This window comes from Eschrichtius robustus, chromosome 7 (genome assembly GCF_028021215.1).
Source record: "Eschrichtius robustus isolate mEscRob2 chromosome 7, mEscRob2.pri, whole genome shotgun sequence".
NCBI classification, from domain to species: domain Eukaryota; kingdom Metazoa; phylum Chordata; class Mammalia; order Artiodactyla; family Eschrichtiidae; genus Eschrichtius; species Eschrichtius robustus.
The window spans coordinates 10,459,056-10,486,569 of record NC_090830.1 but is presented as its reverse complement, the minus strand read 5'-3'; the positions used below and the strand labels follow the sequence as shown (position 1 = coordinate 10,486,569).

Below are 27,514 nucleotides of genomic sequence, written 5' to 3'. Positions count from 1 at the left end.
AGTGTATTCCATATGTTCAGAAAGTCAAATAGAGACATGGAAAATATTTTTAAAGGACTCAAACTTCTAGATATGAAAACTACGGGACTTGCCTGGTGGTGCAGTGGTTAAGAAACCGCCTGCCAATGCAGGGGACACGGGTTCGAGCCCTGGTCCGGGAAGATCCCACAGGCTGTGGAGCAGCTAAGCCCGTGCACCACAACTGCCGAGCCTGTGCTCTAGAGCCTGTGAGCCACAACTACTGAGCCCGTGCACCACAACTACTGAAGCCTGCGTGCCTAAAGCCCGTGCTCTGCAACAACAGAAGCCACCGCAATGAGAAGCCCCCGCACCGCAACGAAGAGTAGCCCCTACTTATCACAACTAGAGAGAAAGCCCGCATGCAGCAAAGAAGACCCAACGCAGCCAATAAATAAATAAATAAATAAATAAAATTACTTTTAAAAAATCAGTAAGAAAAAAAACTACGATGTCTGAGATGAAAAACCACTAGATGAGGAAAAGATTAGTGAACTTGAAGACACAGTAATAGAAACTATCCAAAATAAAACAAGAAGAAAAAGAACCCCCGCCCCCGGCAAAAAATGAGAAGAGCATGAGGAAGGTTCGGCACAACTTTCAATAGCCTAACATACATGCAGTTGGAGTCCCCAAAGAAGAAGAAGAAAAAACTATAAAATTTTTGAAGAAATTATAGCCAAATTGTTTCCAAACTAGATGAAAACTATAAACCTAGGGATCCAAGAAGTTCAACAAATCCCAACCACTGACGGTAAATAACACTATCAACAAACGCAACCTGATTTACATCTATAACAGTCCACCCAACACGAACAGAATATATATTCTCTTCAAATGCACACAAAACATTTACCAAGAACATATTTTGAGCCGCAAATTAAGTATCTATAAGTTTGAAAGCATTTAAATTACACAAAGTATGACCACAATGGAATTAATGTAGAAATCAGTAACAGAAAGATCTCTGAAAAGTCTACAAATATTTGGAAGTTTAGTAACACATGTCAAAATAACCCAAGGGTAAAAGAAGAAATCAGAAGGAAAATTAAAAAGTATTCTGAAAAGAATGAAAACAAAAATACAACATATCGGAATGTGTGGGATGTTGCTAAAGCAGTACTTAGGCATATACTTATTGCACTAAACATGTACATAAAAAAAGAAGGAAGTTCTCAAATCAATGACCTCAACCTGCACCTTAAGAAACTAGGAAGAAGGACTTCCCTGGTGGTCCAGTGGTAAAGAATCTGCCTTCCAATGCGGGGGACACAGGTTCGATCCCTGGTCGGAGAACTGTGTTCCCACATGCCATGGGGCAGCTAAGCCTGCGCACCACAACTACGGAGCCCATGCACCCTGGAGCCTGTGCGCCACAACTAAAGAAGAGAAAAACCCCGCAGGCCACAACTAGAGAGAAGCCTGCGCGCTGCAACAAAGAGCCTGTGTGCTGCAAGGAAAGATCCTGCATGCCTCAACAAAGATCCCACATGCTGCAACTAAGACCTGACACAGCCAAAATAAAAATCTTAAATAAATAATTAAATTTTTAAAATATTTAAAAAAAAAGAAACTAGGAAGAACAAATGAAACCTGAAGTAAGTAGAAGACAGGAAATAATAAAAATTAACATGAATATCAATGAAATAGAAAAAATAGAGAAAAATCAATAAACAAAATCTGACTTGCTGAGATCAATAAAATTGCTAATCTAGACAGGTCATGAAAAAGAGAGGAAAGGTTCAAGTTATCATTATCAGGAATGAAGGAAGTGATATCACTACAGAGTATACAAATATTAAAAGGATAACAAGGGAGTATTATGAACAACTCCATGCCAATAAATTCAACGAATAAGATAAAACGGACAACTCTCTTGAAAGACAGAAACTACAACAGCACATTCAACAAGAAACGATAACTGGAAACAGACCTCTATCTATTTTAAAAATTGAATCTGCAGTTTAAAACTTTCCCACAAAGAAAACGAGGCCCAAAGAGCTTCACTGGTGAATTCTATGAAACATTTAAAGAAGTAATAATAATCTACAAAAAAACCTGTGGAACTAATAATAAGTGGTTTTAGCAAGATCACAGGATTCATAATCAATATAGGTAAATCAATTGTTTTCCTACACACAGAACGATAAGAAATTGAAAATTTAAAACAATACCATTTACAATAGAATAAAAAATTACTAAATACTTGGGGATAATTCTGGCAGAAGATGAAAGTACTCTCTCTCATTCTGAGAGTACTAACTGATATACCAAGTTTCCCTTACACAAGTGGTTTTCAAACTGTGAGTCACAACCTCTTAACGGATTGTAAATGTAATTTCATGGGTCCTGACCAGCATTTTAAAAAATGAAATAGAAAAGATCAGAAAATATCAGAGTGAAATGAACATGGCAGAATTATTATCTTGGGAAATTTGTGTTTCCGTTGTTTGTGGGTGTACACATATTGGGTTGTTATACAAAATCTGTGCTCAAAAAAAGTTTGAAAGAAAGACTTTTTATACTGTATTATATTACCCCTGGAGTGCCTTTTTTTTTTTCTTTTTTTTTTAAATGAGGGTTAAGGCCAAAGTAACAGATGAGCCCTCTAACTCCAAGCACTGGCCCTGAAGCACGGAACGAGAGAGGTACGGGCATTGTAGAGTGTCATTCTAGTCAAATATTCAGAGGTGAGAATCGGGCAGGAACAGGCTCTATGCTCCAGCCATGCCAGGCTTTCACCACTTTAAATTCTCCCAGCACAGAGGGCCTTCGGCCACAGTGCCATCTGTCCCTCCCCCAAGTTTTTCCATTCGCCAAAGTTCTGCTTAAATATAAAGCCCTTCCTCAGTTTCCAGACAACGTCTCTGTTTGTCTTACCTTTTGTTGGTCAGAGCACACACATTCTACCACACTCTACTTACTTCAGGACACATCTTTCCACCACCCCTCTACCGAGCTGTGAACCATTCATATTTAAAGTAAATGGCCAGAGACTTCCCGTTTCCCACCTAACCTGTAAGGAGATTGGAAGTCATCACTCCCAGCCCCACAACAGGAAAAAAAAACCAAACTGAACATCAATAACTCTTCTTAGATCCAGCACAGAACTAAGGTCACAGAACAAACCACTGCCCCCCAAACTGGAGAGAGGAACAGGCAAATACGGAAAACCACAATTTATCAGAGAAGCAGCAGTGCAGGAGCAGAAACCTCTGCCGGAGCCGGTCAGGTGTAGGGGATGACGTGCTGGAGCCTCAGCGTGGACAGCTTGAGAGTTAAAAACGCCAAGGGGACTCAGTAGTAAGGCAGTCTCCACCCTCGTGAAATGGGAACACAGGTTCTCACAGAGAAGATCGGAGCAAAATCCCCCTCAGGCTCTGGCAGCAAGAGAGAGAACCTTTTCACCATTTTGAAATATGCCCGGAGCATTCTGTTTTCCTTAACAAGGCCTGCCCTCAAGAGAAACTATGCTATCAGAGCCTAACCTACTGGGGTTTTTCCAGAGCCTAACTGACCTGGGGAAGTACAATACCCAACGCCAGCCCCCTCAAGCCTTCCCGTCTCATCTAAAGAGGAGAAGCACCTGCGAGGGTCACATCCCAGGGACACCAGCGCACTAAAGAATGAGACCTGATCATAGGACTACAGGGTGGTTCGCATCCCCCCACACCTTGACATCATATCCGTAGAACTCCTGCAGAGTAACAGCGGATTACAAGTGAAAGAACTGCATATACCAGACCTTACTTAAGAAATCTCTAGGAAAACGCAAAGACAGAAACAAGGACACCAAAGGAAATTTTAGCCTCTGACACCTACAGCTACAACAAACAGTAAACACAGCCTAACTCCTAGATGATAAACATAAACCCTCATATTAAAGGCCTCAGTTCCTTTTACCCAGTACATGTCCAGCCTTCAATAAAAAATTACAAGGCATGCTAACACGGTTGGAAGAAGGAGACCATGTATCAGGACCAGACTCAGCTATGGCAGATGTTGGAACTCTCAGACAGGGAATCTCAAGTAAATGGCAGACATCGGTACACTTTCCCTTAATACTTCAGCATATTGTCTTTTTAGTTTTTAAACTAAAAACCGTATCACTTGCCCAAAAATCAGAAATTGAAACAGCATCTGTCCATTCTTTGTAATAATGATAATAAATTACTTTATCCTTGGAGTATGAGGGCGGGGAAGGGAATTAGACATAGAATACTAAGAACCCAGCAGCAAACTTTCCTTGCATTCTTCTTCAGTCTCCTTTTTCCTCTACCCTTTTCCCTATTTCTTCTACTCCCTCTATCACTAGGTGGAGAAAGAACATGAGAAAGAAGGGTAAAGAGAGGAAAACAGCTGAGAGGTTGGGCGCATGATAAGATTAACCATTCACTGATTCGCACGTCTGACCTAAAGCCTAGAACATACAGGGACTAGTTAGGAAATGGGGATATAGCCTAAGGCCTAGTCTTTGTTTCCAAGAAGTCTAGTGGAGGAGTCAGTTAAACAAGTGAGCAATTGCAACACAGAGGTCACTACTGTGATCAAGTTCTGTATACGGGGAGCACAAAGGGGGACATAAATCAGTCTCAGGGTATCAGGGAAGGACAGCTGGTAGTCAAGGAAAAAGAATCAAGATGTTTAACGACCTGCAATGAGAAATACAGTCTGGAGAACTGGAGTGCACAGGGAAGGTGGCAATACAGAAGGCTGTAATTATTCATGATCATATAGAGAAGCATTCTGATGGCCAAGGGGGAAGCAGGGCCTGACAGCAACAGGAGAACCATTACAAAATTTTATGCAGAGGAGTGACATAATCTGATGTATGTCTTAGATCACTGTGGCTGCCATGTGAAAAACAGACTAGAAGAATACAAGGCAGAATCAGAGAGACCAGTTAGGAATCTCTTGCCATAATCTAGAACGAGATATAAGGTAGGGATAGAGACAGAAGGACTGACCGGAAACATCTTTATGTGCAGTGACTCACTGAATAAAGGGATGAAGAAGAATTTTATCTTTTTTTTCTCTCACTGCCGATTCCCATTTCATAAGAGCAGATCTGATCCTGGGCCAGTAAACTAAGAAAACTGAACTAGAGAGAGATCCAGACTGCAGGAGAGGTTGCAGAAGCAAAGGGGAGAACAAGAGAAAATTCCAGATGAGGATACAGGGGAAGAGAACAGCTCTATGTTTACCATCTTGCATGATTTTAGAAACGACTAGTATTCATGATGGTATACGGGAAAAGATCTACTTATTTTTATTCTTGTATTTGCCCTAAAGTGATGAAAATGCATCACATCAAGTAAATTAATCAGCAAATCAGTAAAATATATCTTAATTCTCTACCTAGTGATTCAACTGGCAGCTAGTATTTTCATTAAGAACTGTTAAATGAGCCTGACAAAATAAGATTATATCCTCATATGACTTCTTGGTCTCAAAGATTTTAGTCTTTTTTGCGTCATACACATTACTAATGAATTCATTTGCTTTATGAAAATAGAGAAATACAGATGTATACAAAAGTACACGTTGTCTCTCTTCATCTTCTCTTCTCACATCCCTCATCAATACAACTACTGTCACCTCTTCAGGATATCCTTCCAGTCTTCTTTCTCTGCATTTACAGGGACATATGCACAAACAGCATACTTTTACTGCCAAAGTATGTGTAAAATTAGCTTTTAGTTACACAATCTATGAATATCTTATCCCTGTATAAATAATAAAACATTAAAGTTAGTCCTAAGTTACCATACCCAATCCCAACCACTTCCCATTGGTAATCACTTTTATCATTTCAGGATATGTCCTTCCAGATTTTTTTCCAGACTTTTCCATTTATATACATGTATATGTGTCCAGATATAGTATTTCTGTGAATACATTTTTCATACTTGGTACTATTTTAACACACTGCCTTTCAACTTTGCTTTTTCATGGAAAAAATGTTTCGGAGATCTTTCTGATCACTAAACACTGTCAAATTACTTTTGTGATAACAATCATTGTAGGAATTTACCACGGTTTAACATCTCCTCTACTAATAAGTGGCGACCAGTTTTTCACTACTACGAACAGGCTGCAATAAACATATTAGTACATGCTTCCTTGTGCACATGTACAAGTGTTGCTCTAGGGCAGATGTCAAGAAGGAGAATGCATAATAGGCACTTTTTTTATTTTAAGAGATAATGGAAAAATTTCAAGAATTTCTAAAATATAATTCTGGTGCCTTGAAGACCAACACAAAATGAAAAAAGAAGATTCTTATTTACAGCTAAGTATTCTATTTTCAACCAAAGCTTTTCTAGTAGCACTGGAGGAGTTTAACAATCTGGCACCTTGAACACAAATCACCATTAATTTCCTCACCAGTTATTAACAATGCAATATCTTAATAGTCTTGGAAAAAAGATGTATTCAGTGTGATGGTAACTGTCAAAATTTTTAAAACACATATATCCACAGCCCCAAGAATATATACCAACATTTATCCAACAGATATGCTTGTATATGTGTGAGATAACATATGTTCAAAGGTATTCATCACAGATGCAAGTCAGTAGATCTGGCTAAATCTCTAACTTAATTCAAAGTGATGATGAGTTAATGACCTTGGAAGGATATTTAACATAGGCCTTACTTTAAATAGTAAATAAACTCAGGAAGGATATTCAACACAGGCCTTACTTTAAATAGTAAAGAAACTCAAAGTTCAGAAGTTATAAAAGGAAATATTGATAAATTTAGCAATAAAGAACTCTACACAGCAAACAAAAACTATACAAAGCAAGCAAATCGAAACACAAATGACAAACTGTAATCTAAAAGGATTGTAATCCATATCGCTACAAAGAGCTAACCTCCCATATATAAAGAACACCTAGAAATTAATAATTTTTAAAAAGACTAACCACTTAACAGAAAAATGAACATATTATAAGAAGACGCAGTTGACATAAAAATAAATACGAGTGACTCTTAAACATATAAAAAGATGTTCAACTCACTCATAAGAGACATGCAAATAAAACTACTCCAAGATACCATTTTCCACTAGCAGACTGGCAGAAGTTCAGAAATCTGGTAACATACTTGGCTGGTAAGGTTTGGGAAAATAAGCAATCATGCTGCTGGGGAGAATGTAAATTGTATAACCTACATGGGGAAAAACTGGCAATAATTATCAAAATCTAAAAGGTATATATACCCTTTAAACAAGTAACCCTACTCCTGCAAATTTATCCTATACTCTTGCATAGGTATGAAATAATATATGTACAAAGTTACCTCATCTCAGAACTGTTGGTAAAAGCCAAAGGTCAACGACAACACAAACATCCAAAAATAGGGGAGTAGTTAAATAAACTACATTACCTCCATAAAACTGACTAGCACAGAACTGCAGAAACAAATGAGGAGATCTAGGGTTGCGTGGGGCTAAAGATGGGAGTGAGCATTGACTGCAGATGGGCAGGAGGTAACTTTCTAGGGGGGATAAAAATTTCCAAAACTGGATTGTGGTGATGAATGTGCAACCCTACACATTTATTTTAAAAACACTGGCTTTTATACTTATAATGGTTTAATTTTTTGCTGTCAAAAATTACACTTCAAAAAACCTGTTAAAAGAACACACAAATGAGGGCACTCTCCATGCACTGGTATAGAAACATTTCCCAGATGTGCTAAGTGACAAAACTGAAAAGTGCAAAATAGTATGTATGATTTAAAACTGAAGGTAAAAAAGAGGAATAAGAAGGAAAATTTGTGTTTGCTTTTCTACGCATAAGTAACACAGGAATGATACACGAGAAACAGTGGTGGTTATCTGTGCAGAAAGAAGGAAATGCAACAAATGGAGGAAAAAGGTGGGATGAAAGATTTTTTTTACTGTATTACTTTATGTATTTTTGTAAAATCTTTTCAGCCATGTAAGTGTTTTAACCATTTGAAAAATTAAATTAAAAAACAGATATTTGGGGGCTTCCCTGGTGGCGCAGTGGTTAAAAATCCGCCTGCCAATGCAGGGGATATGGGTTTGAGCCCTGGTACGGGACGATCCCACGTGCCGCGGAGCAACTAAGCCCGTGCACCACAACTACCGAGCCTGTGCTCTAGAGCCTGCGAGCCACAACTACTGAGCCCGCGTGCCACAACTACTGAAGCCCATGCGCCTAGAGCCCATGCTCTGCAACGAGAGGCCACCGCAATGAGAAGCCCACACACCGCAACGAAGAGTAGCCCCCGCTCGCCGCAACTAGAGAAAGCCCACGCGCAGCAACAGACCCAACGCAGCCAAAAATAAATTTAAAAATTAAAAAAAAAAAAACCTATAAAAACAAACAAACAAAAAACAATCTTATTTCCTCGGTCTACACACTGAAAAAAAACCTAGAAGCAATAACAAAACCAGTAGCAATTAATACCCCTAATACCCTGATTGTGATTTCTAAAAACCATTTCCCTCTTGAGGAAACCAGGGCTCCTTGAAGAAATATCTGATTCCAGGTCTGGGGCAAGAAACGTACAAGATGAACCTGAGATTTCTTGTGCCAGAAAGTAAGGAAGTTATCAAAAACTAAGCAGATCATACTCAAAAGAATACAGGAATCCATTTGAAGCGACTCCAAATGGCCAAAGATGAGGCAATTAAAATATCAAAAACAGCAACCACAATGGATTAAGACACAAAGAGTACATAAAAATCCATGATACTAAAACAACTAAAAGCAAAAACACTTCATTGGTTGTTTTAGGAGGTTCCTAGGGCACCAACCCATTACATAATCTAAAAATCAGCAAAGTGAGGGGGAAAATAATCGATCATTTATCCTGCATTTCTGTATTGTAGAGTTACCAAACATAGAAGAATTTCAGCGAACAAATATAGTAGGAGTGATATAATTATAAAACCAAAGCCTTTAGAATTACCAGCTTACAGGAAATTCAGGGGTTAAACAAAATCAAAAACATGCAATGAGCCAAACACAGAATGTGAGAAATTCTATGGGTTAAATGACATGGTTCCTTCATCAAATAAATAGCATGAAAAGGGAGGAGACTTTACAGAATAAAAGACTCAGCTTAAGAGACATATCCTTCAGTTGCAACATGAGGACTTTATTTGGATCCTGATGTAAATAATCCAATCAGTATTTTTGAGACAGAGAAATTTGAAAATTTCTAACTATAGGATTGCATTCGGGAATTGTTAATATTATTAGCTGAGACAATAGCATTGTGCTTATGTTTTAGATAAAGATATCAATGAAATGATACTTGGAATTTGCTTTAAAATGCTACATGGTGAGCGGGGAGGGGAGACAAGGAGCAGCAGAGTGAAACGGATAAAACAAGAATGGCAAAATGTGGACAACGGCTAAAGCTAGGTGATAAATATGGGAAAATTAGCTGAACTTCATTTTAGTATGTTTTAAATTTCCATAATAAAGTTTTAAAGCTGTTACCCTCCAGTGTATTCATCTCTGACCATCTATTTTTATTACTTTGAGTCCCCAGATTTGAATATCATTGAATTTCCCAAAAATTAAAAAAACTTTGTTTCAATTAATATGTTTATATTAATCTAAAGCCAATTACTACATCATATTAAACACATATATAAATTACTACCTGCATTATAAACAGTCACTGTGCCTATCCACTAGACTGGTTAAATATTTGTTTAGCAGATTGGTGCTTAGTAATATACTGCTTCACTTTATTTGAGATCTTCATTGTGCTTAATTAGGACCCTATATTTGTTTCATTAACACTTAATCACAGCTAATATGCAATCAAGGCAATTTAAGTTATAACTGGAGGGACATGGAGATGGGGAACTAAACCACATTGTTAATGCTTGCCATAAAAGCCGGCTTCGATCCATACACGGAGGCATTTCATTCATTAAAAACTGCAGTCTTATAAGTCTCTCACTGTACTTTCTAGAGCCACCTTAAAGTCTGAACCTAATCCAAGCTCATATACGTAAGAAGCTTTTAGTGTTTTTCTAGGGGATAAACTGTGTTTTTAAAATTATCCAAAAGCTTAATATCCTAATAACAATAACAAATCCTGAGAGTTCAGCCTCGGTCAAAAAATTAACACCAGACACTAATACATCAAGGAGTTATTTTCTCATACAAAACAAAAACAAAAACAAAAACACTTCCTGCCTATCACTATTGAACCTTGCCATCTGAAGAGATCCGAATCCTGGCGCTGGTTTAGAAGTAGAGCAGTTCTCTGCGGTATGATGGACAGGAACACTGGATTATGAGTCAAGAGATCCAAGCGAGGAGGCTGGCCCACACCAGTTTGAATTCATAGTTCTTATCCATGGGTGGTAGCTGCCTAAAGCATTAGTTTGCAAAGGATTCTAACGCTTCTTTTAGGAGCAGCAGAAGCCTTTAGAGTCCCTGACAGTCTTTTTAAATGTATGACGTATCCAGAATAAATATTATTCTCCCCATTTTCCATAACTGCCTAAGGGTCTGCAACTAGTTAAGGGGCAGAGCAGGATTTAAACCTAACAACTTCAATCCACTATTTCTCTACCATCAGGGTGATGAGGCAAGCAACAGCACATCCTGAAACACAGGCTCTTTTGCTTCTAATACACCTGTGAGGAAGTCTGACAATGAAGGGTGGTGCTTGAATTTATCACCTCCTTTAAAATGAGGTACTGAGATCTAATTTTTAAAAAGTTAGATAATTTGAAGAAAGTACCATATGTACTATCAAACTCAAATCATTCATATATCTATATTCTAAGAAACACTAGACAAAATATTTGATATATGTAAAACAGAAACTTTGAGAGCATAAATTTACAACTCAGGCAGACAGAACTTTGTGAAACTTATTTTGTGTACTGACGCATGGATGCAAATAAACAGTTGTCCAGTATTTACTGCCTGTCATTAGAGTGTTATGGGGGCACTGCTAGAAATATGTGTATAGTGATAGGACAAAGGAGAGAAGGGTTAGAATCAGAGTCAGAGGACCCTGTCATGCTACAAGAACCAAATGACTGGTTACAACTCAATCTTTAGACACATTCTAACTTAAACCATATTCAATCAGCAGTTATGTGTGCAAATAAATACATGATAATGCAACGTAGAAAAAGACAACTTTTTCCAACCACAGAACTGCGAAAATTTCAATCACTTACTTACTTGAAACAGGTCTGTAATAAAACAGAATTAGTGGATTTCTTTCCATCTATACTATTTACAAGGTAACCCAGTGAATGACCACACGGAAATGTTTTGCTAAATGTATTCTAGAGCTACGTAACTCAAATTTTAACCTGGATATAGAAATAACAAAGAAGACACATCTACCCATACAATTCGCTTCGGCAGGGTTTTCTAACAGCCATTTTCACTATCTACTGCTTCACCCTGTGAATCTTGCCTCACAACACCACAGTTGTGAGAGTTGAAAGACTCACAAAGAAAAATTAGGAAATCACATTAAACACAGCAAGTCTCCAAGTTTAACTTCAAAAAGGAATACCAACTTGGCACATACAAAACAATCAATCATAAGCAATTGAGATTTAAAACTGCACTTACTCAAGGCCTCTCCATTAATTATTGTCATAGTAGTTCTTTGAAAACTCCTAGCAAGTAGAAAAGCCTACTGCTTAAAAAATGTGTTGTATCTTTGAGACTAAAACAGATTCCAACCATAAAACAAATTACGGTTAAGCATTGGTCTATTTTTTTCAACACTATGCTATAAATTATCACTGTCCTCAACACGCAAAGGTCTGGAAAAGCTGAATTCTAAAACAAAAACCTGCCTTTATAAGAGTCAAATGAAGAGTAATCAACAGTAGTGAAGCCTCATTCGCTGGAAAGCGTTTGATTCACTGACATCTTGTTCTGCTTCCAGAGGCCAAGCTTAACTCCAGATATTCAGACTGGAGTTTACCAAGCCCACTCACTGGTTACCTTGGAGACTACCTATCCGCAAGCATCCACCTAACTCAGAAAGCATCAGTTAATATTTCTGAGCGTATTCTATGCGTGGTCTGTCTGCATGGGCATATAATTGCCATTTTCATTAAATTCCTTTGTAGTAAACAGTAATATTAATCTCATTTTACAGAAAAGCCTGAAAGGTTAAATAGATTTTGCTGAACTAAAGAGTCTGTGGTAGGCATAATAATGGCCTCCCCAAAGATATCTGTATCCTAATTCCCAGAATCTGTGAAATTGTTGTTAAACAGCAAGGGGGAGTTAAGATTGTACATGGAATTAAGGTTACTAGTCAACTGACGTTGAAATGGGAATATTATCCTGGATTATTTGGATGGGCCCAAAGAAATCACAAGGGTCCTAACATAAGTGAAAGAGGGAGGCAGAAGAGGTAGTGTCAAAGCCAGAGAGATCTGAAGATACTAAGCTGCTGGCTTTGAAGACAGAGGTGAGAACACAAGCAACGGAATGTGCACAGCCTCTGGAGGCTGGAAAAGGCAAGGAACAATCTCCTCTAGAGCCCACACAAGGAATTCAGTTCAGTGAGACCCATTTCAGACTTCTGACATCCAGAACTGTAAAATAAAAAGTTTGTGTTGTTTTAAGCCACTAAATATGTGGCAACTTGTTACAGCAGCAATATGAAACAAATAAAGCCTAAATCTGTCACCATTCTACAAGAATTTGCTAAACAGTGTTGTGAAGAACATAGGTAGTAAGCAGTAAAATTTAGCCATGATTTGCTTATAAAAACCTCTGTCCCGGCTTCCCTGGTGGCGCAGTGGTTGAGAATCTGCCTGCCAACGCAGGGGACACGGGTTCGAGCCCTGGTCTGGGAAGATCCCACATGCCGCGGAGCAACTGAGCCCGTGAGCCACAATTACTGAGCCTGCGCGTCTGGAGCCTGTGCTCCACAACAAGAGAGGCCGCGACAATGAGAGGCCCGCGCACCGCAATGAAGAGTGGTCCTGCTCGCCGCAACTAGAGAAAGCCCTCGCACAGAAACGAAGACCCAACACAGCCCAAAAAATAAATAAATAAAATTAAAAAAAAAAAAAAAGAAACCTCTGTCCCATTCAATGCCTCAAAATTCAACTTGCATACTCTTACATAATAGTTTCCTGACTTCTAAAAAACAATTACACAGGAATTAACCCTGAATTTTAAAATATTCTTTTAAAATATGACAGCAATTTATGGAATAATAGAATCAAGTCCTAACAAGTAAATAGAGAATGATTCACACAACTAAACTTATAACTTAAGGAATGTCACCAAGATTGTAGGAAGTTTTTTAGTCTAGATAACCTTCCATGTTGTTACATGGCGGAACAGTTGGGGTCTAAATCCACAGGTTCAAATATTCTTTGCAAGTCTCTTCTGGCTCTATGAGCCTCAGTGTTTCAACTCAAAATTACTTGCGGAAATATACCCTGACGATTCATTTTTCTCCTATTTAAAATATCTTCAAAGGGGGCTTCCCTGGTGGCGCAGTGGTTGAGAGTCTGCCTGCCAATGCGGGGGACACGGGTTCGAGCCCTGGTCTGGGAAGATCCCACATGCCGCGGAGCAAGTAGGCCCGTGAGCCACAACTACTGAGCCTGCGCGTCTGGAGCCTGTGCTCCGCAACAAGAGAGGCCGCGATAGTGAGAGGCCCGCGCACCGCGATGAAGAGTGGCCCCCGCTTGCCACAACTAGAGAAAGCCCTCGCACAGAAACGAAGACCCAACACAACCAAAAATAAATAAATAAAATTAAAAAAAAAAATCTTCAAAGCCTTGTACTGTTTTCCTCTAATTTATGATACTAATTTTCAAGCCAGTATAGGTTCTCCCAGGAAAACTAAGTCCACTGCAGTTCATTTTAATATATTTTCATATAATTTTTTCTGTTTTATAAGAGAATAGGACAGATTTCCCTAAAATATTTAATACTATAATGCAAATAAATCCTAGCTTTAAAACTGTTCCTTTCAATAAAAGTAGGTAAAAGGTTTCTAAACTATTCCATAAAGCCATCAAAAGGTCACTAAATGGCAACACCTTTATTACTCTCTTATAACTAGCAGAGGCAGCATGGTTCAGTTTACTAACAGGAGAACAGATGCTGCCATCAGTTTAATGTGTGCCTGTGGGCAAATCACTCAACATCTTTGCATCTGCTTCTTCAACCATAAAAGAGGAAAAATGCTGCTGACCTGCCTCAAAGGGATGTTATAAGAAATAATTAATGATTACGAAACTTTACAAACATAATGTGCCATTTAAAAACCTAACTGTAGTGTTACAAAATCCTTTACAAACCACATATTCTGACTCTAAACATCTGCTGGGGTCACTGCCTACAGTGGTCTGTCCCAAATTAACCTTTCTAATAAGAGCCCAAGAACATTAGCTTCTTTAGAAGCAGCCATACAGCACGGGATGTTCCCTCACTACCTCTCACAGCTTACCTTTTAAAAGCAATCTCGGGACTTCCCTGGGAGTGCAGTGGTTAAGAATCCACCTGCCAATGCGGGGGAAACGGGTTCGAGCCCTGGTTCGGGAAGATCCCACATGCCGCGGAGCAACTACGGCCGTGCGCCACAACTACTGAGCCTGCACTCTAGAGCCTGTGAGCCACAACTACTGAGCCTGCGCTCTAGAGCCCGTGTGCCGCAACTACTGAAGCCCGCGCACCTAGAGCCCGTGCTCTGCAACAAGAGAAGCCACCGCAATGAGAAGCCCGCGCACCGCAACGAAGAGTAGCTCCCGCTCGCCGCAACTAGAGAAAACCCGCGCGCAGCAACGAAGACCCAATGCAGCCATAAATAAATAAATAAATAAATAAATAAACAAACAAACAAACAAACATTTTTAAAAAGCAATCTCATGCAATCAGATTTCATTAATAGTAGCTGTAATAATAATCTATAGGGTTATGAGAGACGATTATAAATGTTACAGATGACTGGGACTATTCACCACCTAGTATACTAGATATTCAAATACATTAATAATACTTACTGAATATCTACTGAATGCTAAACACTGCTAAGCGAGCCCTATACATATCTGCCATAACGTAAAGCTAAAGAAACACAGTGGTGCCTTAAATAAATCATTTGGTGGTAGAGAAGATAGCACACTAAATGCAAATAAAACCTTGCTGAAGGCATCAAAAAAGAATGACACATATCTGTTATATACTGATATAGAAAGATGTAAAAACAGCCACAGAACAATATGCATAGTATAAGCCCATTTTTGTAAAACCAAGCATATCAAAAAATACTCAGATGTCCGTTTATATGTGCAAGGAAAAACGTATGGAAGAATACACCCCAAACTTTTAAATCAAATTGCCAACAGGAAGTGAGACCGGGGAAGGTAATGACTTTTACTATTCACTGTATACATTACATTTCTGTAATTTTCAATATTTACAGCAAACTGTATTGCTTTTATAATTAAAAAAAGAAAACTTCTTTAATTTTGCTAGGAATAGAACTAGTTTAGAAAAGTATTTCTCCAAGTTGGGGCAAAGCAAAATTAGGTGACTTACTACTCACTGGTGGTCCAGTGGCTAGGACTCCATGCCTCCACTGCAGGGGGCTCGGGTTCGATCCCTGGTCGGGGAACTAAGATCCCACAAGCCGTGGGGTGCAGCCAAAAAAAAAAAAAATCAATGAACAACTTTCAACAAGGATATTCAGATAAAAAATTGAAATGGGACCTCGGATGAGCTATACTTACCAAGATAAAACTGAAAATATAAAAAGCTAAATGTTTTAAAAACTCCCAAATAGGTGTAAGCCAAGCTGCCTCATTTAAACTTTGACAGCGACAGTAGCTGTCTGTCGTCAAGCCTGTTCGGTTTTCCTTTTACTCTCGAGTAGAGACGCAGGCTTGGCAGGGCCCCAGCACGCGTTCGCCCCATCCCCACAGGCTCGCCACGCTACAGCAGCTTCAGGTGACTAACTGCCACATCACAACAGTGATCTGACCCTGAGAAGAAAAAAAATGTCCCCACACAAGCAAGTCTGGGGGTCGATGCCCACTTAGAAAGTGAAGATCTCCTGCAGCTCACTTAATGCAATAACCACCCTCTAGGCTTGGAAGTAAAATTTACTTTTCCCTTCAAAGAATCCCATCTGGGCAAGCCAGCAGCAAATGAGAAGAGAGAACAAGTATTGTATTTACTAAGAGAAGCTTCTGCATCAGGAAGGGCTAGAATAAATAAAGGTCTGAAATGGCAGCAAAGAGTTCTTAGAATAAAGAAATCTGGTTTTCACCTTCCACTGAACACTCTGTTTTTAAGGATTTCATAAAAACAGCAATAACAGGCTTTAATCTCAATCGCAAAATTGCAACTTCTTCCCCCAACTTCCAAATCAAACTTTAAGAGACTGGAGTCACTGCATCACCCCAAAAGCCTATTTAAATTCACAAGAGTTTACACATTCTTTCCATGAACTAATAATAATAGCTACAATTTTACATAATAAGTAATAACTTATCATGGAGTAGGTCTTGTTATTACACTTAGTCATCCCAACAGCCCCATGAGGTAAGTGCTACCACCATTCCTCATCTTAGACAAGGACACCAGCCCTCCTAAAGAGTTTAAGAAAACTGCCCACAACTTGGTAGCACAAGAGTCCCAATTCAATCCCAAGCAGTCTTGATGAAAGAATCCTCACTCTATCCATTTAAAACAGAAATGACAGGCTTTTACCAGAATAATGCAGCTACCATGTACTGACCGCTCAGAACAATGCCGAGCACAGCGTACGTCAAATGTAATTTCATTTAGTACTTACACAGCCCTGTGATGTAACTGTTATTACCCCACTTTGCAAAAAATGAAACTGATGTTTACGTTCAATTCAAAAATAAATAACTTTACCTAAACGTCAACAGCCAAGTAAAGAACACAGAAAGACAGGAGTGGCGACAAGACCTCTCTCTTTCCCAGCCATGTGCTCTTAATCACTAAGCTACACTATTTACTGAGTACTTTAACTAAACAAAGTGGTTTTTATAGCCATTTTCAAGTATAACTTTGACTATCAGTATGAGTTTTTTCTTTAAGTACCATTTGATCAAAGGTTTGGCAGTTTATTATCTTCATTTCTGCTATTAAAGAAAATGATAAAAAATTAGTGTGACTTTAAATGAAACTTATTAAACAGTTATCAATGACTATACTCTCATAAGCAATTACGCCCTGCAAGATTATCAAATTAGGAGACAGCAGTCTGTTACTTGTCAAAACCTTGACATAGGACTTTAGATATCCTAGAGTTAAGTCACACTGCCAAAAATTCATCTATTAATTAGAAAAAAATGGCTTAAATAAGGAAAGTCTAGGTAAAGTATCCATTCCATTGTCCCATATGGACTGTAATCTGACACATTTGAATAGTAAAAGACTACGTACAGAATTATTATTCTCTTAATTAATAGCTAAATTTATAACTTAAAGGTGATACATTACTTTCTGTAAAGATTTTCTTCCTTCAAATCATAATAATGGCCCAGAGAATCAGGCTCTCTACCTCCTGACTGCCAGCACCAATGTTAAGCTGGGAAGACACACCAGGCAGAGTCAGTAGAATTGTATACTTATCTCCAACTGCCCTAAAGCTCAGTACATCTAGTTATTCACAGTTGGATATTATCCTCAGAGTAAGACAAGTGTTGTTTTAAAACTTGCTTTACTGCCTCTTTTATTTTGTCCCTTTAGTCCTATTAACCAGCCTAAAACATGACTGTTAGTACACAAGGTGAACATGAAGTTTGGTTTCTCTGTCTTTGTAAACTGACCCTAGCAGATCTTTTTATCTTCTGGAAAACTGTTTACATACTTTTTAAAACTCATTTTTCCTCCCCAAACTTGAATGCTGTCTCCAATCTTAGTATGAAAATTATCAGATTTCTAGAAACACATTATCTTCCATGGAAAACTCGAATGTCAAGATTTTCTGCACTCCTAAAAGAAATGTAATAATTTTTATAACAAAAGCTCTTTCTTAAAATTAAGTTAAACATAATGATTAGCAGTTTAAGAGGTAACAAATATACTGTCTTATTTTGATGTAAAGTAAATAAATGAAAAAGTTCAATCATCTTGGGAACAAAAGCTCAGTATTTATAGCTCATGTTTCATTCAATGTCCACTAGGTTTAAAGAAGGCCCAACTGAAAAATAGTGACACGTTTGTTTTTTTAATATTTTGTCTTTCATATTCAAATTAAGTTATAAGCTAAAAGTGATGCTTTGCACTTAGGTAATCAATACAAATTTTAAATAATTCTACTTGCAGTATATGCCTTATCAAAATCCACACCTTCTAGAATCTGCAACATTTAAATATCAAAAAGATTTTGATCCTTTTTGACCCACAGATGACTGTGGGTGTCATCTTACACAAAATACTAGTGCATGCGTCTCATGAATGTAGAAACATCCTTGTTCTGTGACACCAAAATGAAGGCGGCAGTAGCAGTCCTGCTTTTAAACAATTCAACAAGAATGAAAGGCTCCAATGCTTCTAAACGTCTGTTACTAAAAAGCTAACCCAGCTGACTGTTGAACAACACCAGGGTTAGGGGCGCAGCTGAAAATCCTGCTGTAACTTTACAGCTGGCCTTCCGTATCTGCAGTTCCACATTCTCAGATTCAGCCAGCCACACACTGTGTAGTACGACTGTAGTATTCACTGCAAAGAATTCTCGTCCAAGTGGACCCAAGCGGTTGAAACCCATGCTGTTCAAGGGTCCACTGTATAGCATATCTACATTTTGTTTACAGCCACATTTCACAGAGCAATATACCAGTCAGCATGCTTCACAAATATAAAATATACTTATAAATTTATTAAATATAAATGTTTACTTCCAAAAATTACGCAGCCTTTACTTCATCATAAAATCCCAATTTTCCAGTTATTCAGCCAAAACATCTTGGTATTCTCCTTGCCTTTCCTCTGCATTCAATCTGACAAGAACTCCTTTTGGCTCTACCCTCAAACCACATCTAGAATCTGACCATTCCACACCTCCCTCACGGTGGCAGCCAGCCACCATCCCTTATAACTACACCTTCTTAACTGGTCAGGTTCTATCCTGTAGACTTGCCTACAGCCTGTTTGTAACACAGCAGTCAGTGATCCTTTAAAAATATAATGAAAATCTGCCACTCTGTAATGAGACTGCATCACTCCTCTGTTCCAAACCCACAACTGTTCCCCATTTCTATCAGAGTGAAAGCCAAAATCCTCACAAAAGCCTGCAAGGTCCCAGGTGACGTGATCTGATCTGCTCCACCCCCAGCCTGCATCCCCCTTACCTGTCTGACCCCATCCACTCCCGATCTCTTCCCTCCTTCCTTCCTTCCTCCACTCCAGCCACCCTGGCCTCTGTGCACTTCACTGAACATGTCCAGATGCCTCTGAAGCCCCATGACTAGCTCCCTTACATCCTTCCGTCACGCATCTGCACAAATGTCTTCTCAGTGAACCCTACCTGACCACCTCACTTAGTGGTACAACCTGCCCACTCCACAGTCCCAATCCTCCTTACCGAGCTCCCCGCTTACTTCCCTACTGCTGACCGCCTAACGGATTAGATAATCTACTTACTATGTTTATTCTGATTTGTCTGCCCACCTCCCCACCTTAAAAGGTAATATCCACAGGGCCAGGACTTTCTACCTGTCCTGTTCCCTGATATATCCTAAATGGCTAGATCAGAGACTCGCACGTAAGCATTCAGTAAATGCTGAGCGAATTTTTTCTTTTGCCACACTAAGAAGCAGTGGGGATGAACCCGTGCCCCTGGCAGTTGAAGTGCGGAGTCTTAAACACTGGACCGCCAGGGAAGCCCCAAGTGAATTTTTTAAATGTCTAACTTCTTGGTGGCCATTTGCCACAGCAACACAAAACATCTGAAGTCCAACACTCAGCTCTCAACAGGGTTACCACAGGTAGTACCACCACCCTGAAAACTGAGACGTCCACTCCTAGGACGCCCCCCAAAACTGAAAATACATGTCCACACAAAAGCTTGTAAATAATGTTCACAGCAGCATTATTCATAATAGGCAAAAAGGAGAAATAATCCACATGTTCAACAACTAATAAACGGATTAACAAAATGTGGTACATCCAGAAAATGGAATATTATTCAGCAATAAAAAAGAATGAAATACTGACATATGCTACAAAAATGAATGAACCTTAAAAATATTATGCTACGTGAAAGAAGTCAGACACAAAAGGAATACTGTATGATTCCACTGCTAGGAAATGTCCAGAATAGGCAAATTCTTGGAGACAGAAAGTAGATTAGTGATCGCCAGGGGAGGGGTAAAGGGAAGAGAGAACTCTTTGGGGGAAGGTGAGAATGTTCTGGAGTCAGACAGTAGTGATGGATACACGATCTTGTGAAAAGACTAAGAAATAACTGAATTGCACACTTTAAAGAGTGAATTTTACCTCAATTCCTAAAATTCAAAACAAAAACAAAAAAACAAAAACAAAGGACTGCTCAGCTCAGTGTTCACTGCTCACCAGTAAGGGAAGGCTAACAGTTGGCAACGGCTTCTTGGCTATACTCAGTTCCAAGAATCCCATCCACCACCTAATCACAGCAAAAAGATTTTCTTGATTATTTAAAGGGGCCAGGGATGGGAGGGTTAGTCATGTGAAAGTAGCAGCAAGCAGAACCTTTCCCTCACACCCAATCCATTAGAACTCTATGTCCCCACCTTCAATACAACCATTTCCCACACCTGGTCCACCACCATCTCTCTCACCAGAACTGACGTGCAACTCACCAGAACTGACGTGCAACTCATCTCCCTGCTTCCGCTCTTGCTCCCTACAGCCTATTCTCTACACAACCGCTTCACTCTCTTGCTCCAGACTCTGCAGTGACTTCCTAGCACACTCAGATTTTACTCTAAGTCCTTACTGTGGCCTACATTGTTCTGGCCCTTGTGACCTCTCAAGCCTCATCTCCTCCCACTCCAGCCCTAAAGGCCACCTTCCTGTTCCTTAAACATCTCAAGGTCAAACAATCTAATCTAAAGCAACACTCTTGGTCACTCTACCCTCTTATCCTGATTCTGCTTCACTTCCCTTCATACCACTTATCACTTCTTTTTTTCTGGTCTGGTGTCTGTCTACCCTAATACAGTCGACCCTTGAACAATGTAAGAGTTAGGGGCGCCACTACCCCCATGCAGTGGAAAATCCATGTATAACTTCTGACTTCCCCCAAACTGAACTATTACTAATCCAATGTTAACTAAAGCCTTACCAGTAAAATAAAAAGTCGATTAACACATATTTTGAGTGTTATATGTATTTTACAGTAAAGTAAGCTAGAGAAAAGAAAATATTAAGATCGTAAGAAAGAGAAAATACATTTACACTGCATATTTGTATTTATCAAAAATCCACATATAAGTGCAGTTCTAGGGTCGACTGTAGACAGTAAACTCCACAAGAATTCTTATTTTGTTTACCGCTGTATCCTCAATACCTACAACCATGTCTGGTACAAAGAAGGCACACGATACCTCTTCAGTGACTGAATTTACAAGCTAAGTTAGCAAAATCACACTCTTCAGTGTAATGTGTACTCGTCTAGCATACTTTTTAAAATTACAATAAGCAAAGGATTAGAAATTTGGACAGGGCTTCCCTGGTGGTGCAGTGGTTGGAAGTCCGCCTGCCAATGCAGGGGACACGGGTTCGAGCCCTGGTCTGGGAAGATCCCACATGCCGCGGAGCAACTAGGCCCGTGAGCCACAACTACTGAGCCTGTGCGTCTGGAGCCTGTGCTCCGCAACAAGAGAGGCCGCGATAGTGAGAGGCCCGCGCACCGCGATGAGGAGTGGCCTCTGCTTGCCGCAACTAGAGAGAGCCCTCGCACAGAAACGAAGACCCAACACAGCCAAAAATAAATAAATAAATAAATAAATAAATAAATAAATAAATAAATAAATAAATATTAAAAAAAAAAGAAAGAAAGAAATCTGGACAGAAAACAAGTCAGTATTTCATAAAATTACCTGTTCATCAAAATGACCACAAATTTATAGCACAAAATACATTTGCCATATTATGGGTCTAAATCCCTTGAAATATTATGAATATTAACTACAGGTTAACATTCACACTGAATTAAGCAAGCCTCTCCTTTCTCTTCACTCGACCTGCTCTTACCCTTAACATCTTAATTAGTAAGTCCACCTGGATGTGGACCTCCTACAAGTCCCTTAAATACTCAGAACCTTATTCATGTTTACTCCAGTGACAGCATGATTCAAATGACGATAACATCTATCTCATGCCCCAAGAGAGAAACCTCCATCTTCTCCCACCCCAGGGTGAGTTATTAGTCCTGAATTCTACGTCCTAGGTATTTCAGATCTATTCCCTCTGTTCCACTCCCACCACATGAGTTCAGGTCCTCATTCACTTCTCACTTTGACTTATCACCTGGAATCTCCAGACTTTCCATTCAGATCTCCCTTCTGACGTATTCACTACAATACTACCAAAGTGATCTCGCTACAGTACAAACCAGTGTCTTTACCTTCAGCGGTTCCATGTAGCTTTCCAGAAAATTTTCAACTCCCTAACTTAACTTCGTCTCCCATCACTGCCCTCCTATTCCCACCCCAAATACATCACGCTTTAAGTTAATCCAGCCATAGTGAACTACTTACAGTTTCCAGATACCTCATCTTGTTCTTTCCTTTATTTTCCAATACGTTGTTCCCTATCTGAAACACTGTCTTCTACTCTTCTTGCCTAGCAAAAGCTTTAACCCTCAGCTTAGATGCCAGTTCCACCAGAGAACTTTCAATGGCTCTCTGCTTTAAGTGTCCTCTTATGTCCTCCCATTGCACTTATCACAAATACTGTATATTGCAAAAAATACTCTTATAATTCAACATGCACTGTTTGCTTTATTTTTCTGCGTCTTCAACTAAATTGTGAGCTCCTTGACAGCAGGTCTGAGAGCATATTTACCTTCATGCCACACTGCCTGACACATGGAAGGGGTTGTTGTTAAATGAATGATTTATAAAAGGGGGAGGGAGAAAGGAAGGGAGATGGAGAGAGGGAGGGAGGAAAGAATAAGGAGGAAGAGAGGAAGGAAAGGTAGAAGAGAAAGAGGGAGGGAGAGAGGGATCCAGAGAGAGGAAAGGGAAAAGGAAGGGGGGGGGGGAAGGGGAAAGGGACTGAGAATACTCACACAAGCAAAGGACATTAAAAAAGGCACTTGTAATCAATCCATTATTTTTATGTGGTCTCAGGCAGTGATTACTGAGGAGAGAATGGTATATCTGAAAAAGCCCATCTCCCCAGATCCTAAGTACAACCACCTAAATCACTTATCCCCTAAAGATTCTGAAATGTCTACTCTATCCAGCCCATTTCCACTTCAAAATTTACTACAGTGTAATGAGAGATGTTAATAACCTGCGCAACAGAAAAGCAAAAAAAAAAAAAAAAAAAGTTTTAGAAAAAAGTAGGAAATGTATCTGACATAATTAAGTCTTAGAATTATTTATAAACTTCAATAATCTATCATTTCCTGATAATGTGCTATCAGTGACATTGAAAGGTTTACCAAAAAGATGAAAAATAAACTGAACATAACACCAACATCATGATCTATGTTAAAGCACAAAATTGCTTTTACGTTATAGTCATATGTCTCAAAAACACACTGGGCAAAAATACCATGAGATACAGTATATTCGTCAGTAAAGAGGCCTTATTTATTTATTTATTTAAGTAAATTCTGACAGGAAAATTGCTTCTAAAACATATAGCACTTAAAATGCTACATATATTTTTCCTTGTTTTGGGACTTTAAAGCAACAACCAAAAAAGTGTACTCCTACACACTTTCAATTACCTCAATACACTATCACTTAATAAAATTTAATTCTGTGACTAGTAGGACACATACTACAAATTTAAAAGCTTGCTACAAGTACAAATCTGTTAGAGAAGATCCGATAATTGGCATAAATCCTTCTACAGCTCAGTTGTCATTACAATATAGAAACTGGGAACACACAAACAAGAAAATCTAAGCCTAATATAATCAATACTACATACTTTTTGAATTGCAATTTTGTTAAAGCAAAATACCAATCATGGGCAGCCTCTCAGCTTTCACAACATAAAAAATTAAGTTGAAAGAAATAAGCTACATCTTTAGGACTTCTGATTACTAGCAGATTCCCAAAGAGAGGACTTACTATACTGACAATAACAGAAGTTCTTCTTTCATAAAATTACAAGATTACCTTAACAATTCTTTCCTTTTAACGTTACCAGTAACTTTTTTTATAAGCCAGTAATAATGGAAATGCTGAGCCCTTAAAATGAGTAGTTCTAAAATGATACCAAAATATTTGCATTTGCCTAATACCGTGAAACTTTCAGGGCTGAAGCTTCCAACGTACTTTCATTTTTTTAAACAGATAAGTTGAAGAAAAAAAAAAAAAGGAAATGAAAGGAAGAAAGAAAAGGTAAGAAAATCTAAAATCTAAAAGACCTTCAACTTACTACATTTCTTTTAACCAAACATTAACAGAGGGCTCGAGATGTGCCAGGCACTACACTGGAAACTGTGACAGATTACAACATTTATTCCAAACTAAATCCTGTATTAATCAGCTTCTGAACTTATTACATATTATTCAACCCAACACTTTTCTTAAGAAATTGTTGTCCAACACCAAAGAAGATATATAGTTTTCCCTGATAAATTTACTTGTCACTGATTTATACAGGTCACAGAAGGTGTAGCTAGCATCTGTGATTAACAAAAGGGATTCATGTCTGAAACATCACTGTTTTTTCATTTACATGAAGGTGAAATAGTAATTCAGCAGATATAAACTGTTTCAGGTAGGAGTTTACAGCACCCCAAACTCAAGAATAAAAAAACCTAAAAAAAAAAAAACAAAAAAACCAAAAAACCAAAAAAACTGGATGAAATTTAATTACTTTGTGTAACTGATAAATATTTAACTGGCCACAGCTTTCACTTTCTACCATAAACACAAGTATTGCAAATCTTAATCTGAATGCAGTACTATGAAAGCGGTCCTGATTCTGAAGAGAAATAAATTAAAAAAAAAAATTCAAAGGAACTATCAAAAGTAGATGACATCCACATTTTAACATACTAACTGTTGCATTTCTATCCTTGTGAAAACCCTGTACTCCTTTCAAGCACTTGTGAATTTGTAATGGATGAAAAATATCTGCTCGTCTCTAAGTTCCACCAGTTGAATCTAGACATTTCAGATATCTAAGGCTTTTCATCCTCAAGTGCGTTAAAAAATATGACAGCATTCAATTACATAGTCTCTAAAGTGAAAAAAAACCCTGTCCTTTTATGACTTTTCTTCCAGCATTTAAGTAGATTGTACTTTTTAGACAACATCCTACATTCAGTTAACATGTTTACATTTAAGAGAAACCTGACCATCGGTTTTCCCCATCGGTTTTATCACAATGCAACAGAGCATCTGATAATTTAGAGACCAAATGGATCAGTAGAGGAAAACATACCATATAATCCTAAATCACCAGAAATCCGAGGAACAACTGCTATCTGAGTTTTCTAAAGATCACAAACATTTTCCTGAAAAATCTTTCGATTAAGATTATATTTGATTTCGCTAATCTAATAGGTCTTCTACTAAAAATTCACAGTACTGTTCGCACAATAAATGAGATGTTCTTTCATCGGCGTAACCGATAGAACCACAGTACGGTCCAGTTTCTAGAGTCAGATTACTTGACCTGCTTTTAAAACACTTAAATTCACGCAGTTATTTCTATCATTCATTCCCTGCAAAAAGAGAGGATCTATACGGGGAAAAAAAAATCATCCTCAGCGAGATATCCTATAACCGGCTCCAAGTCCACAGCAAAGCCCACCGAGATCCATAGCAGCTGACCCCCGTCGTCCCTGGGGACGAGCTCGGGCCCCAAGCCACCCCACACACCTTCCTCGGCAAAACTCGGGGGTCGCTCACCCGACCCCGATCAAACCCCCCCACTTCCTGGATCCTCTAGCCCCCGAGGCCGGCTTTCTGGAGGCGATCTTACCTTCATGATGATCCTGGGGCCGCGATCCCCTCGAAAACACCAGATTCACCTGCACCTGGAGGCGAAACAAAAGACACCCCGTCAACACCACGGGCACCCCTCTGCACCGGCGGAGGCGGAGGGAACCGTGCGAAGCCTGCACCCTGACAAGGAGCCGAAGGAGGCGTCAGTCACCGAACCACCAAACGCCGAGCCGGGGCCCCCTCTGGACCCGCCATCCCCGCAAACCCGACCACCTACACAGCTCGACAGCTTCCCGTCCCCATTGTCGGGACCCGACGGAGTTTCCCGTCTCCGACAATGACGCCATTTCTGTCAGAGAAGAAACTCACTACAAGCCCGGGGGCCGGCGCGGGGTCGGCCGCCCTCCTGCCCGCGGGCCTGCGCGCCGGCCCGGCCGCTCCCCCTCGGAAGGGCTGCGCACCCCGCGTCCGAGCGGGCGCGGGCCGGGCCTCGGGGAGCACGGCGGGGGCGGCGGACCGGCCGGAGGGCCGCGGGCTACACCGACCCGCCGCAGAGCCTCAGCCCACGTCCCGCTCCGGGGCGGACACCGACAAGTGCGAGCGGGATCCACGTCTGCCGGCCGCGGGGACGGCGAGAGCGCCGAGGGGCCGGGCGGCGGCAGAGCCTCCCCCCACCGGTCGGGGCCCCCCACCGCGGCCGAGGGGCACTAAAGCGCCAAGTGTGCGGCCGCCAGGGTGGGGGGCGACTCGGACTCGGCAACTGCGGGGGGGAGGGGGGCGGCGCGAGTTCCTCGGAGGCCGAGGCCCCGAATTGGGGCGCCGGGGGACACCATCCCAGCGATCTTCCCCGGCTCCCCGGCCGGGCCCAGTGACTCCCCCGAAGACCCCCATACGAGACCGCGAAAGCCCCAGAAAATGCCCCTACCTTCCTCGGAGGCAAGCTCCGACCCTGGCACGTCCAGAGTCCCCTCCCCTGCTCCCCCCCAAAACCAGCAGGCCCGGGGGAGAGATGGGGGAAGAAGGGCGGCGGGTCCAGCGGTTGCTGAAGCTGAAGCTCCGGCTCCTCCTCCTCCCGCGGCGGCGACTGGTACCTTTGTTTGGCGGCCGCTCGGGCTCCCTCGCTGGGGGGAGGGGGGACGACGAAAAATCCCTCCTGGACTGGAGGTCCGGGCCCCCAGTCGCGCTGCCCTGTAGAGGACGGCGGCGACAGACCCTCTGCGACTCCCTCCGGGCAAAGGTCCAGGCGGTGGCCGTGGCGGCTGCAAGCTTAAGCGCAAGAGTCTCCCTCCGCTCCGGCGCCTAAGCTCCTCACTCCGGACTCGACTGACGGGCAAACATCGCTTACCCCCCCCACCCCAAGTCCCCCCCCCTTTCCCTCCTTTC

General features: G+C 40.4%; 1 protein-coding gene across 5 annotated transcripts in view; it reads right to left on the bottom strand.

Annotated features, from left to right (window-relative positions):
- Positions 1-27,451, bottom strand: part of ARID4B (AT-rich interaction domain 4B) — a 127,724-nt gene extending 100,273 nt beyond the window's left edge. For 4 of the 5 annotated variants that reach the window (XM_068547583.1, XM_068547586.1, XM_068547587.1 and 1 more), the window contains exons 1-2: positions 27,057-27,451; positions 26,169-26,223 (exon numbers count right to left, since the gene is read on the bottom strand). In XM_068547583.1, the coding sequence (XP_068403684.1) occupies positions 26,169-26,174 (6 nt within the window). In that variant the 5' untranslated portion in view covers positions 26,175-26,223; positions 27,057-27,451. The remainder of the gene's footprint in view (positions 1-26,168; positions 26,224-27,056) is intronic. The other variant, XM_068547585.1, reaches the window with a different exon arrangement.
- Between the last annotated feature and the right edge of the window lie 63 nt (positions 27,452-27,514).